Source organism: Nipponia nippon, unplaced genomic scaffold, assembly GCF_047370975.1.
Source record: "Nipponia nippon isolate SJK-2023a ecotype South Korea unplaced genomic scaffold, ASM4737097v1 scaffold_1, whole genome shotgun sequence".
NCBI classification, from domain to species: Eukaryota; Metazoa; Chordata; class Aves; order Pelecaniformes; family Threskiornithidae; genus Nipponia; species Nipponia nippon.
Genome location: NW_028262290.1, coordinates 127776145 through 127793349, shown reverse-complemented (window position 1 = coordinate 127793349; position 17205 = coordinate 127776145). Strand labels below are relative to the sequence as shown.

General features: G+C 36.1%; 1 protein-coding gene across 10 annotated transcripts in view; it reads right to left on the bottom strand.

The window, feature by feature from the left end:
- TBC1D5 (TBC1 domain family member 5) overlaps positions 1–17205 on the bottom strand; it is a 318020-nt gene that overhangs the window by 188575 nt on the left and 112240 nt on the right. For 9 of the 10 annotated variants that reach the window (XM_087771855.1, XM_087771860.1, XM_087771874.1 and 6 more), the window contains one exon: positions 1844–1978. In XM_087771855.1, the coding sequence (XP_087627981.1) occupies positions 1844–1978 (135 nt within the window). Of the gene's footprint in view, positions 1–1843; positions 1979–2176; positions 2316–17205 lie in introns of all 10 variants that reach the window. The other variant, XM_087771842.1, reaches the window with a different exon arrangement.

Below are 17205 nucleotides of genomic sequence, written 5' to 3'. Positions count from 1 at the left end.
TGGCACTTTTAAACATCAATTCAATACTAATAACTTTGTATGTCATAGAAATGTTAAGGTTGGGATAAAAATGAGAAACCTTTTCAGTCAAGGTAACTAATTGCTTCTGGGCACAATAAAGGGTAAAATTAATTTACAGTGGTTTTTTAACAGGGTAAAAATCTTGTTTTTTTCTTGAAACAGAGTTGAGAGAATTACCAGCATTTTTTTAAGGAAAAAAAATCAGAAGAAAATGCTTGTCTTTTTCTTGATTGGGGAAGACTAGAAGCAAGCTATATTTCCTCTGGAAAATGGTTATTATTTTAGGTTATTGGAAAAGATTATTTCCAAGTTTCTAAAAATATGTAAAAAAATGCATTTAGTTTATCAAACTAAAATGGCTCCATATCGTTAAGATGTCAAATATAATAGAGGAGGAATGCTGACCTAGAAAAGCTATTTCATTTAATCGTCAGGTTTTAAAATACTTCCCCCTAGATGTTCATTCTCATTTTCTAACATTGAAAAAGCTTTATAAACCAATGAAGAAAAAAAGAAAAAAAAATAGCTCAAAGGGACAATGAATTTTTACCAATATATTTTAAAGCAAAGCGTCAGCTCCTTATAAACTGAAGTAATAAACCTGACTAAGCAAAACTTGACATAGGTTTTTTAATAAGCACTAGTAAACAGAAGATTTATAGACAGATACATGCAGATAGAGTAGTTGATCTGGGTGAGGGACTTAGGAAATGTGACAAAGTTGTTTCAACTCTGTAACTTAAAATACATTTTTTATTTTGCCCTCCTGGTACAGTTGAGCCCGGGAGGTTTAGATTAGATATTAGGAAAAATTTCTTCACTGGAAGTGTTGCGAAGCACTGGAACAGGCTGCCCAGGGAAGTGGTTCAGTCCCCATCCCTGGAGGTATTTAAAAGATGTGTAGGCCTGGCACTTAGGGACATGGTTTAGTGGTGGAGTTGGCAGTGCTAGGTTAACGGTTGGACTCAATGATCTTAAGGGTCTTTTCCAACCTAAATGATTCTATGATTCTATGTGTTCAATGACTGGAAAATTACAGGTAGTTAAGGTGCCACTGTGTATAACTGAGTACTTGAGGAATGTTTTCATGACAAGGACGAGCTTTCTCATTAAGCTTATCACTTTCTTCGAACCAACCATACTGTCACTACTAGCAAATAAGTAGAAAAGACAAGCAACACAGACACACTGCATTATGCAAGCAGTTTGTTCTCACTGTTCATTAGAGTCTTCCAAATACTGCATTTAATTAATTTACTTTGGGTTACACAGTAATTTCTACCTTTAGAGCCTGTTCATTCTACCTCAACTTTCAGGTTGGTTGTTTGGTTTTTGTTTTTTGGTTTTTTAAGTAAGAATATAGGTGCTGAGTCAAACAAAAAAAGGAAAATCAGCCCTTTTTATTTGCATAATCTCATCGAAAATAACAAACTGAACTTTATTGAAGAATTAAAGAAAAAGGAAAACAGAAAAAAATCCCTAAAACCAAAGCAGTGTATGAGCCCTTGCTTGAGAAAGTAACACAAAGCCATGCTGCATTTCAATATTCTTATGCTGAAGTGAGTGTTTGGCTTATGATTAAAAAAGGATGACAGCGCATTAAACATTTGGCTAATGTTTCTGTCTGTAATTGAAAGTTGACTTTTCGTGGTTTTCATTAGTGTCAGAGTGTTCTACATATACTCTGTGAAATGTTCTTTAAGTTGCCCTGTTCAACTTCATTGAGAGAATTAAACAAATTATGACAGGTACAGTTATCGTGACACACTTATATGAGGTTTCTAGGTATAAAGTCAAAAAAGTACAGAAAAACAAAGCTCACCTTCCCCTGGCTTGTTCAAATAACTCTGCAAGGGATCAATGCCTATTTCTTGTTCCTCTGTTTGCAAAGGGTGACTGGTTTCAGACACAGAATGATACATATTGGCAATAGTAAATCCAACTGAAGGGTATTTATCTGGAGGAAAAAAACAGAGAAACAAACTCTTCAGTGTTTCTTTAGCTATTTTTCAATCACACAAGTCAATAGCAAAAATGCTTAAAACCTTTCCTTATTTTCCAGGCATAACATCACCATTAGATGTCTAACAGCAGAACAATAGTGTTTCCATTCAAATGTTTTATTATTTGGAGTCCAAAAGAATTGTTATAGTACCTCCAACTCTCACACTCCAAGTGAAAGTCCAAGTGTGGTTTTGACAGACTGTAAAGTGGGGCAGGAGCCTCTTTCCTTCCTTTTTCCAGCTTCCCCAACTCATCTTTCAGTCTGATTCCCGGGAGAACTGATGCTAGTCCTTGGGGATGATGAAGATTATAGAGCAAAGCTGATGTGAGACCCATCATAATCACTCTTCTGGACTCAGAACCTCTTATCCTAGAAAAACTTCCTTTTAGCCACTTCTTTTTCAGAAATCATAGGTCAAGTATAAGATAAGAGAGAGAGGGATGCAAACACATGCAAAAAGAGAGAATGAGATAATGCTGACTGGTATGGTGGCTGATTTCAGTTTTATCAAGATTTATATTAGCTTTTTAGAAAGATGGTGTTAGGGAAACATTTGAAGAAACACAGTCTGCTAGCTAGTGAATATTCATGAAGAAGTTCTTCCAAAAATGAGGGGCAAAAGGGAAGAAAGCACAAAATCGAAAACCCAGGAAGTGAGGCGGGTTCATCATCACAGGCTGCTGAATGGCATTCACATCACTATCATGGAAGCGAACAAGAACTATGTTAGAAGTTCATGGGAGGAGTGTTGGAAGGTAATACTGGCTGCAACGAGTAAGAGGATGCCAATAAAAGGGTGAAAAGCAGAGGGTGTTATGGTCAGAGCTATAAGAAGGGAAAACGACCTTGCGAGTGCTTTAGCAGTGCAAGAGTACATTTGTCAAGACTGCATTTTGGTCACTGTACAGCAATTTATTAACTTGCAGTACCAAAGAACTATGCCAGCCAAATAGGTTTGATTTGCCCAAGCACACTAAGTAGCTACCAACAACTGCCAGCTGAGTTTTAAATATCACGTACTGTAACTGCTTAGTTTACAAGTACCATAACTTTCTAACTCCAAGAAAATTATTTTTAAAAAGAAATATACAAACACAAAGAGGCATGCACCTACACTTTCAGGACTGGTATATTATCGATTTGGAAATCACTTCAATTATGGTTTTCCTTTGGTTCTTACAAGGCATGACATTGACTACATATGCTTTATACCTCCGGTTTACTGTCAATAAATGAAGGGGGACTGGGATTCTTAAGACCTTTCTAGTTTTATAGACTATTCACCTGCTTCTTTTTCCTACTAAGTTATGTGAAAAAAAAATATACTAAATAATAAAAAAGCTAGTTAGGCCACTGTTAGGCATTTCCTTCAAACCAATGCACCCAGACTGTTTCCGAAAGGATGCTTTCTCAGCTGTATACCCTGAGGGTTTTGTCATTTATTTGCCCCAGCACCTGTGCTAGTGTGGTGCTGAAATGATTGCGCCATCATCTCTCACTACTTTTTAGCTAGAAAAGAACATTGAACTTCTTGGGAACATGAAACCAAGAACTGAGGGAAGGTAGGACTGCCAGCTTTTGCAGTGGTACACCTTTATGTCAAATTATTATAATCATACGATAAAACACACCACTAAAACACAGAATTGCCTTGAACAACTCTTTGTACTAGCTCAACAAAACGTATTATGAATGCAAGTACACATCATGAGTTTCCTATGTAATTTATAAACCATAATAATGAAAAATGCATGAATGGTAACTCAGAGAAAAACATTTATAAACTTGCTAGCCACTTAAATAACATTTCAATGTTTACCTGCAGTCTTATGACTACATAATATAGAGAAATGTTTATAACTATCTGATACCTTAAATAAATAAATGAAAAACTTGCAAGAATTTAGGTTAAAAACAAAACAAAACAAAACAAAACAAAACAAAACATTTTTAACCACTTAAGAAAAACCCAAACAACCAACAACTTTGCAGAAAGAGATGTTTATAATTTTCTCCTGCTGGAATTTTAGTTGCTGCTCTTGTTCCTTTTGCTATACCATTGTAATTACCTTTCCACTGATCCGTTGATTTTGTCTTCGCAAAAATTACAAGGTTATTTCAAACTGTGCTGTCAGAATTTAACACTTTATTTTTATGGTCCTTCAGGCATTGCTACATGATCTGACCGAGGCACAACCCCGAGGTGCCTTTCAAACTGACAACCAGGCACAAAATGACCTTACCAGCCTTTGTAGTTTTAGCAGCCACAACTTAGTTAAGATACCATATGCTTCCGACTTACACTGTCTTACATCTGTAACATGGTATGAAATTAGCTCTAGTAAGTTTGTTCTTCTATATTCTTCTGTTCTGTATCCACCTTCTCTTTTTTTAAGTACTCCCCAAATGCCATGCCTTTACAACATATAAGAGCCATAATTTACTTTACAGACGGTTAGAGCAGGTTTAAACAGCTGAATAGATTTACTTTTGATACTTGCACAGTGATTTAATCAGTTACTTGTGTTTGTTTACGGATACATTTGATTAGTGTTAAAAAAAATATCACTACCTATTAGTCTTGTCACTCCTTAGTCCAAGCAATTTTCTTTACAGTTTTATACTTAAGTTCTTTTCAGCTCTTCTAACAAAGAGCAAAGAGAACTATTAAACAATTATGATTACACCTGGGATCTTACTCTGAGACAGATTAATGCTTTACAGGTTTGTGCTTGATTTGTAATGGCCTATAAGATATTGTTCATATTAAATAAGATGCAATTTAAAAACATTCTCAATGTGAAACAATAAAAATGTTATAAAAATCTGAAACTCAATTATTAGATTGAATTACAAGACTCAATACTGGCTATCTAGTTAAACCCTAACATCTCAGTCAAAGCTAAAAGTGACTCTTTTATCTCTTCCTACTTTTTTTTTCCCTCCAAAGATGAAGGGCTAAAAAACCCAAAGAGCAGGCACCCTTCCCAGCACTGGGAGTTCAACTATTCTTTAATATACATGAAAAAATAATTAAGGCTGCGTATGAAACATTTATCTAGTTAGGGGAATGAAAAGAGACACTAATCCACCCATGAGCCCAAGGAAAAGACAGGCATATAAGGCTCCTTGTCTGGCTACTCTCCTTAAGTACACGAGCAGGGGGAGCCCTCACGTGCCACCGAGGACAGCATCACAGGTCTGCTCCTCACCGACCAGCGCACGTGGAGCGAATCCAGTCCTCTTTCCAGTGAAGGCAGCTTGTCAGCACGTCTGTGACCTCTCAGCCCAGGTTCTCAATGGAGTTCAAAAATCCCTCAAAAGATAGGCTTATGGACTCCAACACAGAACTCCACTGGGTATTAAAGGGACTCTGTGGAGGTACTTGCTTATACCACATCATCCTTTCTCCCCATGACCTCCTCCACATTCCATCGGTGATAAAGTACCAACCTGTTTCCATTAGGAAAAACTTAACTGATGTTTACTAACATTTACCTTACTAACAACCTCTTTCTACACAGCAGGGATAAGCTACTTGTTGTATTAGATAGTCTGATTTAACATACCCATTCTAATTCAGAGAACTTTTCTTGTTCTCAGTGAGTACTTAGCTTTGAAGCCTGCTGCTTCTTTTTTAGACATGAGGAGGTTTGTGCACCTGAGAGTTTACAATTTTTTTGCCTTCTGTATTAGCTGCTCTAACATGTGATATTATTTCTACCACCTCTTGCCATAAATTAGTCTTTCTTACACAGTCATGACTTCATCAGCGTTGCCATTCTTCCTGTATACAAACCTGTAAGTTTGGAATGCTTAAAAAAAATAACATTTAAAACATTCACAATGAAACCCACTTCTTCACCAGACTGTCAGTGGCAACAGCCTCAACTCAGCCATGCTTCATCTTCCATTCATATGCATAGGTCATATCTACCTAGCTAGAAATAAAGACAAAAATAAAAGTCTAAGTGAGATATGCTTCTATCATTAGCTGAACTGCCAATGAAGCATCAGTCACATCTGGACTGGAGTTGGGCAAAACATGGCAAAAACATGTATTACACAAACATAAAAGTATACTGCTATAACCAGAACTGTACAAAACAGCAGAGTCATCTGTAATAAGATTATAATAAATGTTCGTATAATAAACTGATTATAATGAATGTTCAGTTAGAAGATGAAAAGTTCAAAGTAAAAAGAACTTCATAGAGTTCTTTTAGCAGTGAGACTATTCACTACCATGAGAGCAAGTGGCAAGACTACCCTAATCTCAAAAATTTCAATAAATTTAAAATCAGTATTTCAAAAACAAAACATAGCACAGTTAAACATGAATACTGTACCTTATTTCAAGTCATAAGACATTCATTTACCTCTTCACTTACAACAGACACTGAATACATATATTCAGTATCCAAAGGAGCAGTTTATGGATAACAAGCATTGTTTCAAAAATAGTTACTAAATTATTTCAGTTAAAAAAAACCCTAAAACCACCTCATGTAAAATGTTTCCCTTAATCATTTAAGGGAATTAATCGTTTATATAGACTTTTAAAAATTATTTATTCAAACTACAAAACACACCAAACATATCAAAATTAATGTTTAAGATGTGAAGAGTATTCATACTGTTTGGGCACAATTAGAAAATATAATCAGTCTCACAAAGGATATTTTGAAGGTGTAACTGAGTCGGTGAAAAAGAATTAGGCAATTCTGAGCTTTTACAACATCCATTTCCCCTCTTTCCTCCCTGAGTGGTGAAAACGAAAGGAGAGGAATTGCAGGCTTGAGGAGGTACTTAGGACCAGGGCAGAAGAACAGCACAAATTGCAGCCACTTGCCCCACTCATGCTCTCTGACATCCTCTTACCCACGAACGATCAAGCAAAAAAGCAGAACATTTTATGCTTAAAGAAAGGACAAAAGAGAACCCACTAAGATCGAGGAAGAAGCTGAACAATGCTTTTTAATCTTGGATATGCTAAAAATAAAAATCAGTTTATATCAGTACCAGCAAAGCTACCAGAATATGACATTTCTGAAAACTACTGAAGCATATCAAAGTATTTAAATAATACTTTGCATTCATTCTATTAGACTGTATCAAGCACCTTCTCCAAATTATCTTTGGGCCTTTATTTCATGCCATATAGCAAAGTTTACCATTTTAATTACTTAAATTGATGACAAGTAGAGGAAATACTTGTTTAGCTAAGTGATAAATTAGCTGCCCTGTGAAGTCAAATTGATTAAAATGACCTGACTAAAAGCAAATGTCTGATGCGGTAATGGTCTTATGCATGTTTTGTTAAGTTTGACAGCATCATGTTATGAGGGTTCACAACTCTGCCCCTCATTTGCAGCTTATGAAGTAATCAAGCATGTTAGCACACAGAAGTGAGGATTCTCCAGAATGTGAAAACATTTTAAAGCAGACAAGGAATTGAGTATTAGGAGAATAAACATGCATTGTGTTTATTTAAAGCAATGAAGTACAGATGACTTGCAAATAATCTAGAAACAGTTCCAGACCCTGGGTTTTCTTTCACTGGCCAAAGCTCCCGGACCTTAAATTATTCCTCCTAAAGTCATCCTTTCTCTGAACAGAGGGCTGAGTAGGAGACAGTCCTAAGCATGAACTTTGGTAAACGAGGATCATCTGGTATGTTTCAAGCTGGATACTTTTTACTAAGACATTAATTAATTGGCATTTCTGAAAATTTTGTTCCAACCCATAATATTCACTGCTTTATTCTTTGCTCTGGGAGTGATTTTTACTCAGGCCACATGGACCATCTATCTCATAGCACTGAGCTCTTCCGCTCTCCATCACTTGAGCCCTTTACTACCACCACCTCCATTTACATACAGAAGATACTAGTTCAAGTGCCTCCAAAAAACAAAAAAAACCCAAACAACAAAACCACACCAAACCCAAACAACCCCCTCCTGACATACACACCAGTTTAAAACTAGCTCAGGTTTCTACTCAGCCACTTCCACAGGTGGCTACCACCCACTGAAGAAACATGCCTTAAAAGGAACAGTTACTAACTCAGAAGTGCACAATTTGACAAACTTTGGATAGCATAAAGCAAGTCTGTTTTCTTTTATAAAATGTATCAGATTATGTACCATTAAAATAGAATGATGCAAACATAAAAATGGACTGACATGGTAGAGCAGATTAACATTAACGTCAGCTGGGGTCCGGAACAAAACAAACAATATCATGTCACTGATGGACAGGTTAACAGCCAGTGAGTCTGGTGATCATGAAATGCAATTAATTTTGTCCCATTTAATAACATTTCCTCCATTTAAACTTCTGCCTGTCTGATCTTTAATACAAAAACAGAGTTACATTGGACTTTAAATAAGTTAATTAAGTATTAAAATCAATCATGTGAAAGTCTTAATATTTAATATTGTTAGATTGTATATCAAAGTGGTTTTATTATTTATTTACTCCAAACCTTTCCAGAATACTTCATGTGGCAACAGGGGGTCTGTATCTCACAAGATAAATGCATTTACAATGCCAAATAAATTATATATAAAAGCATTTGTCTTAATACATGTCATCCAATATTAAATATCACCCATTGGTACCACCCTGAAACCCTAATCCATTTTTACCAACCGCACATTTGTATTATTCAAATGTTGTCTATTAAATAGTTGTCTCAAGAGCCACAGTGAAGGAATACATACCTAAGAACAATTATCATAGGAGCGCTAAAGCACCGTCTACAGATTTAACCCTACAACTTTCATGTCTTACCAGTACTTAAACATGCAAAGTATAAATTCAGTAGTGAATTAAAGTGTCAGGGATAAGAAACAACACAAATAGCCTGGGACCATGACAATGTATTCTCTTGGTAATTCACATGATAGTTAAAAAACTTTTTTATGCTAGGAGTTTAAAAAAAAAAAAAAAACAAACACAAAACTTTTTCATAAGTAAACACTTTATATTCTGTTAAATTGGAAGGTAGGAAATCTTCCACATATTTGTTACAAGCAGGGAGACCTAGTTCATGCAGTTGCTAGATTAGAGTTTTCTTGAGGTTACATGATTCTGTACAATACACTAGTTTGACTAGGGAAGAAAAACTTGAATAAAGCAGAGACGATAGAAATCCTTATGTAATGTTGATTGCTATATTCAATGCCCACAGCCTCCTACCAACCTTGTCAACAATGGTTCCCTAGGTCTAACACTATGAATAGTGACATTTGACATTTATGTTGAAACAATTTCTCTCTTCTGCATTGAAAATGGTGACAATGAAAGCATAAACAGCATCAACCATCTTAAATTCCCAATACTACAGTTATGTGTTCAGTATGGCCTCATCTCAAAAAAAAAAAAAAAAAAAAAAAAAAAAAGATACAATAGCCAAAGCCTGTCTCAATTTTGCAGTTTGAATTTCCTAAAAAAAAACCCCTAATCCCACATCCTCAGCACAAAACTATACCTATTTTTAATGCAAGCTTATGTGACAGCTCCACAATGAGACTGTTAAGAGAACACAACTTTGGTCTAACATTGATTTCAAACAAGAAATACCAGCAAAACCAAAAAAGATCCAAAGTCAACAGCTAAACGTAGCCCCTGCCCTGAACATTCCTCCCACCCCCAGGATCTAGCTGTTTAACAGCAGATGTGAAACTGTTATATTGCCATGTTTTTACCATACTTCCTTTCAACTGAGGACTCAAATGGAGAAAGGTTCCCCATGGAGGTGAAGGGGAGGTGGCATGGCAAGGTTTGGTTTCTCTGGTTGGGGGCTGCTCCAAGGAACAGCATGGCCGCTGTGGTAGCACTGTCATGAAGTGGAACAGCATCTCTAAGAAGAGGTTTGTTGGCCTTTTGAGGAGTTTTATATGGCAGATTTTTTTAAGGGACCGATGACTAACCCCACAAGCATGTACAAATAACAGTGTTCCTGACAGTGGCTACAGCTATGGCTGGTACAATTATTTATAAAAGAATCCTTGAAGGGTAAAGTGGAGGCAGTAGCCCAATCTTCTAACACAGTAGCAGTCCATTTACTAACAGTGGTAGTATAGGGGATAAACAAGAGGAACTGGTAGTCCTCACACATGATCAAAGTTATAACTTAATTGGCAAAACAAGTAAGATTTGATGAAATAAATCACATTACTAGAATAGTAATAGAAGAGTATTATTTACTCAGAAAGAATATGTCAGTCAAAAAAGTGAGAGTGCTGCCTTGTAAACAGAGGTTACCTGCGCTTACTCGGAAATCGAGAAAGTAGGAGAAGGTTGAAAATTGGGATAACAAAAGATGGTGAGAGAGAAGACTACAATACTGATAGAAGACATACGTTGGAAAAGGAATCTAGCTAGACACTGGCTGTCCAGTAAGTTCTTGGAATATACTGGTGAAAGGGAATTTTTATTTAATTGGTTTGCATTTTGTTTTAAAGTAGGAGGAGAAAAAAGCAGACAGGTAGGTTACTGGATTAAACTGAGTTGTACACAAGTATGGATCAGCTTAAAACAGAAAGATGAAAAGTTCAAATGAAAGTGGTCTTAGCAGGACAAAGTTCATGACTCTTAGGAAAGGAAGGAGACGAAAAAGCATTATAATAAAAGGAACAAGATTTCAACAAAGCAAGTTTCAATTTTCAGCCAAGAAACAAAACCAGAAACAGAAATTCAGGTAAGTTGGCCAATTCTTCAAGACAGCTCTCTTAAATTATATTGTAGGTTATCCTGATGCAGAGGAGGGACAGAAAAGGCAATGACATGAACTTCGCTAAACCACAAACTTCAATGAACCTAAGCATAAGGAGGAAGCACGCAAAGTAAAAATTAGGTCATATAACCCAGGTTGAGTATATAAAAGCACAAAGTTATAGCACAAATCAGAAAGGCAAAGAACAAATATGACATAATTAACAAGGAACACCAGAAACAAGAAAAGAACATTATGTATCATGTAAGGATACACATATGCACACACTAGTAAGTAGAAGAGAACAATGAAAAGATTTGGTCTGTTATTTAAAGGAGAGGGAGAGTTATCAAAGATGACAAGGGATGTGAAGTGTTTTCTGCTTCGCTAAGATTTAGTTGCAAATCAGATGGCTAACACATATAGCACCATTTAAACAATATGTGGGTTTGCTCAGAGAAAGAAAAGATTAGAGAACTAGGTAAATCAGTTCTTTTCAAATCATCACATACAAGTCAGTTTAAGGTTATTTCATGCAGTAATTTTGACTTAATTGATACTCTTGTCAAAGCAGGTAGTCCTTTCCTTCTCCTCTTCCTCCTGACTGATCATTGTTACCCCTCTGCCACTTTCCCACTACTGACACAAGCATCTACATGAAACCAGGTCAGTCGACTCATTTGGGTTGAAGCTATCCTGCCAAAACAGTAAATTTTAACCAAGACCAGTTAAGACCTTGCACTTGGTTAGAATAATCAACTACAAAAATACAAAATGAAGAGCAACTAGTTATGAAGCAGTTGTGATGGAAAGGATATGGGCAAGTGAATCATAATTTGAAAGTGAGTCAACAATATTGTATTACCTCAAAATAGCCAAAACAAGTTGATAAAAATGAGATCTGTAAATCTCCTTCCATCATCTGATACCAGTAAGGCCTGAGCCACAATAGCATAGCCATCTTTAGACAGATAGCACAGGACAATAACCAGCTGCTCCAGTTTGGAGAAGAGCAAAAAGACCAATTAAGAGCCTAGAAACTATAATCTATGGTGTAAGACTGAAAGAAACTTGATGTTTTACTTTAGTGAAAGGAAGATGGAAGGGAAGGAAAGGAAAAATGCAGTAAGATTTCAAATCTTTACATCATTCAACTATGAAGCTACTCCCTTTTCTTACAATAATCTAAAAGTGCTGAAAACCCTATTCATATTAAAACGATTCAAACAATTGGAAACCCATTAAATGAAAGAAATACTTTGCTTACTTTATTTCAGAATATATTTTATCTATCTGGTTACAAAACAATTCAACATAATTTAAATTAAAGTTTTGTCCTTCCAAAGATAGTTAAGAGATTAAAGTAGTTTACTGCTGTTTATGGTATGGAAATGACGGCTTTTAAGTATTTAAGAGTTTTACTTTCAAGAACACACAGGCACTATGCTATGCACTTTATGTTTTAGTAATACATGTGTAACTCAAAGGGCCAAAGAACGTCAAGACTGAAAGAAATCATCAAAACAGTGAACTGGAAAAAAATGGCAGCTTAGCCTGCAGCCTTACCCAAAATGATAGTAACTAGCTTAGACACTAAAAGTGTATTCAATGAAATAAGTTTCTAGGATATCACAGCTTTAAAGTAGTAAGCAATTAATCTAGGATTCAGCCTTTATTCTTTCACTATTTTTAGAAAACAGTTTCCTACAGGGGTTGACAGAATTTTTATAGAAACACCAGCATGTTCATGCATGCACAGAGGCATTTACATCAACTATTTCTCTTCTAAGTTTCCTCTTCTAGATATGCAGATGCTAAAGCACCATGGTCTCATGCTGAGGTACAAAGAAAGTTGGTGTAAGCCCCACTTGCTAACGAAAAGGGGCAATTTCATAGGCACTTTCAAAGGAGCAGACTGAGACAGAATTTGTTTTGTATCTTACAATGAAGTTTCTACATAACATGAAGAACCATAACCCATATTCACCTATGTGATCCAATCCTTATGAGTGAATTCAAGTAGGCATAGTTGCAGAGGAAAACTGGGTGCAAGAAGAAAGCAAAGACAAGGTGCTATCTGAAATTTAATTCAGCTGCAGTGCAATGAATGCAAATTGGAAGACTTTCCCATTACTTCTGCCAACAGGAGCGGTGGCTTACTTGAGTATGTCTAAAAGCCATGAATGCTTCTTCTTACACCCAAATGCTCAGTCTCAAGACATACTCCATAAAAAGCACCATATTCATGTCATGTACTGCCTGCTCACATTGCTTTTCAGCCTTGCCACATCAGGAGTAACAAAAGCAGAGTGCCTAGGAGCCACTCTAGGGGCTCAGTATTTTTGTAGAATATTTATTCATACCTAGGATGTGGTGAATTTCAAACAGCAGTACCTAAATAAAATGAAATAAAACAAAATACCTCAAGCAAAGGAACCCCCTAACACTTGGAAACACAAGGTATAGATGAAACTTAACCTTAGCGGGCAGTTGACTGCATGAAAGCACTCCATACCAAGACATCACTAGTGCTATGAGTAAGATTTTACTTGTTGGTGGTTTTTTTTGTTTTGTTTTGTTTTGTTTTGTTTTAAGTAGGAACGTACCACTGTATTCCATGCTACTAAAAAGATGACAAGGCAGGTTCTTCCTTTTGTAGACAGTGAACTCTGCTGCTCAGCACATCCTGCTCCATCTCTCTTGTTTCTGGTGTTCAGGAACTCTAAGTACTAATTCCTGCCAAGGTTAGTAATACTATAAATGGGAGAAAATTATAGTGCAACACTCTTCCCTCTTTAATAATTTGATCTCTTAATACAGTGTTATCTGTTACAACTTATTTTCCTATCCCTTCCCACTCTCATATTTTCCATACAAACGGAGCAGCTGGATGAAATGTTCTGTGCTTTCCTGTACATGCACATCAAACTGTCAAGGGAACAAGCGGTCTCGCTGAAGTCTTCAGACACAGAGAAGCTGGGCAGGCAAGGCCACTGTAGCATAATGATTTTTATAATGCACTGTTACTTAGAGGCATTTATTCCTCCTAAAATATTTTCTGCACAGTCCCTGCTCCTTGCCAGAGCATGTAAAGCACAGGCATAGAAGTCACCAGTACCAGCAGCATGGTACATCAAACACGAACTGGCTGTACCGCCTCAAAACCTGAAACAGATGCAGGTCTTAAACAGCAAGTAGGAAAGCAGTACTTTGCAAGGTTTTAGAGGAACAAAAGTCTGGCTATAAAAAAAAAAAAAAATCAATTTTGCAGAACTTTAGAAATGTAAAAAATTTAAAATGTAAAATTTACAGTAACAATACGAATCCATAACATAAATTAATATTAATTTAGAAATAAGGATAAAATATACTGTTTAAAGGGGGAAATATTAATAAAAGTGAGTTGCAACTTATGAGTTAAAAGGGCTTTTTGGTTTGGCAGTAGATTTGTCTTACCAGAAACATCTGTCACCAACAAGTTCTATTTTCTTTACCCTAAGTCCTGGGTTTATTTTGCTTTAGAAGTGGGTCGGCACACACTACACAGCAAAGAGCAAAAGCTAGGTTTTGCATGTCATTCTTAGACAACACATAAGTAGCAGGGCGAGATCTTAGACAAGATCAGTAGTAAGCTAAGGGATCAGTTGCCCTGAGAGCTGTATATGCTCTTCAGCTCTGGGGAATGAGAGCAGAACAGGCAGATTCCCTAAAGCTTTTTGATTTTTAATAGGTAATCAACAGATTGACAGCTCCTAAATACGTTAGGCTTAGTTGAGTGCTGTCTCTAATTCACCAGCCACTACGGCATGACTGAATCACCCAGTGTTGTCTGAATACCAAGTTTTGTTGTATGCAACCAACAAAAAGCAAATGGAAATCCCACAAAACAGTAAACAAATCTGAAGAATTATACTGGAACAACAGCTGTCATTATACTTTACAGAAAGCTTGCAACACCTTTGAGGCTAAGCTTTTAAGCCCATTTTATTAAAAAAATATAACAGATGTAAATAAGACATGGTTAGAAACCTCCTTGATTAAATTTTCCCTATTGTTTTTAGAAAGCCTTTGCAGACATTTTTCTTGTCTGTGTTAGATGGTCCAGTATGACTTTTTAAGAATATATAACATACAAATCATGATAGCATTAAGACTCTGAATCCTCCTGGACAAAACATCTGTTTTCACATACTTGTTTCCAACTCTTTTTTTTTTTTTTTTCCTCTGTTCTTCTGACCAATTTTATTATTTTCTTTCTCTCCAAACACATGAAATATCAATTTTTGAAAAGGTAGCTTTCAAGTTTTTTTTCCTGCTGTAGATTGTATGATCTCATTCTTAAACTGGTCACATGCAAAGGCCTAGAAAAATATTCTTTTTGCTATGTTGTTGTGTTTCTGGTAATAGTTGAGGTAGAGAAGTGACTTAGTTCAGGTAGAGAAGTGACCTAACAGTGGCCAGGTTATGGATCACTTAATGTATTAAGAAGAATGAAGTGAGAATCCAGAAGTAAATGGAAAGAAACCAAGCATATAGAACATAGGTGTGACCTGTTCTCACTTTTCTGTCGTACTTAATAGTAAGGCTGTGCATCTTGGGGTACCTAAGATTAGTAGTTACTTTTGAAATTTTGGTCTGTCATGTATTATTCATCTTTCTTTTTCTCCTAAAAGGAAGACATAAGATGGCAGTAGCAGGTGTTGTTAGCTTCCTGATGGAAAAGGAGGAAAAAGCTGACCGAGGGGACAGATCTTTCTTCAAAGGAGAGGCGACAGACAAGAGATTGCCTAGCTGAGATGACTATTCTCTGTCAAACACATATTGCAATTCCACCTGTTGCCAGGAAGGCTTGAAGCTTAAGGATTTCTCAGGCAGGCATCAGATCCTCTGCCTACTCATCCAAACTCCTTGTGTTTGGGAAGTTCTTGTTCTTCGCTTTCAGGATTTCAGGGAAATCCTGTTCTGTTTTAGCAGCGACATTTATAAGCAAATCACTGAATACAACAAACCCAGATAACTTCAACATTATCCGTCATTTTTGGTTTAGCGGTTTTGACAGTGTCTTATCAGAAATGAAAGCCAAATCATAAAAGATAATTGAAATGAAATTATTTAGAAAGTCAGAAGATCACTCCTTCACTATGCTACTCCAAGTCAGCTTGCTTTTTCCCAAAGAACGCCACATAAGACTCCCCTCATCCATTCAAGTAACTGAATATGGTATTTTTAACATAAAGATTTATTTCTAAAAAATGTCATCTAGTGTATCTATATGAAGTTAGCCTGCTAGAAAGAATATTTCCTCACCTCCTTTAAATTCAAGATTGCTTCTGTATTTAGTGGAGCTCTTTCACTACACTGATGTCAGAAACAGCAGATGAAGAAATGTCTCACCTTCCAAAGACATACACACAGTTTGGCTTTTAAAAGCTAACAGAGAGGATTAAAGAATATTTTAACTAAAACTGTTTGCATTCTTTTTCTCAAAGCCAGTAGGAATGATCATGAGACACATGCAGGAAAAGAACAGAGTTTTTTGTTTTGTCAGGTTGTTTCTTTTATGATTGAAGTACCACCAAACTCCCCAGTTCATGGATGAAATGCTTTAGACCTTATCCACACCCTAACATTACATGTTAAATTTTTAAACTTATTATTTCCTACAAACACCTGTTTTCATGCTTATGTGCCATGCTGTCAAAACTCTTCTTCTGATTCATACTATCAATGGCCTTAAAGATACCATCTGAAACAACTGCACCAGTTTTCATTCCCATCAATACTAGTTGTGGCACAAACCAGTGTGTGAATACTTAAATTTTAATATAGCAATTATATAACTTAAGACCAGTTTTCCTAATTAAAGTCACACACAGTCTGTCATATCCATCCCAAGACTTACACACCTGTAATGGCAGTTCTTTACAACTTAAAATCAATTTAGTCATTTTGATTCTAGTTTATATTTAGATAGTCCATCATGAAAAAGCCCAGAACTTTGCCCTAACCTAGGTCCTCTGTGTATGCCATATGTATATGCAATCTACTACATCAATCAAAATAGCTCACAGTTCAGATGATGTATACACAAATAAATGTACTTTACCTAGAGGTCAAAACAATTTCTGTAAGAGCACAGAATATTCTCTTGTTTTTAGCTACCTCCTACAACCATGAAGTATGAAAATTTAACAAGCTGCAAAATAACAAATTGAACACCATACATCGAGTTTCTTTAGTGTTATGCTATAATTATAATCAAGAATACACTTCACTTTTAACTCTATTTTTACTGTATCTTTCTACCTTGTGGCCCATGGTGGCCTATGACGGTTTTATTACAAAATAGGGTTATGGGGAGGAAAAGGTAAAAATAAAAATCAATTCTGCTACTCTGAGATCACATGTGCAGGAACTAAGGTGTGGATTTTGGCTTTTAAGATAGTGCCTATATGTT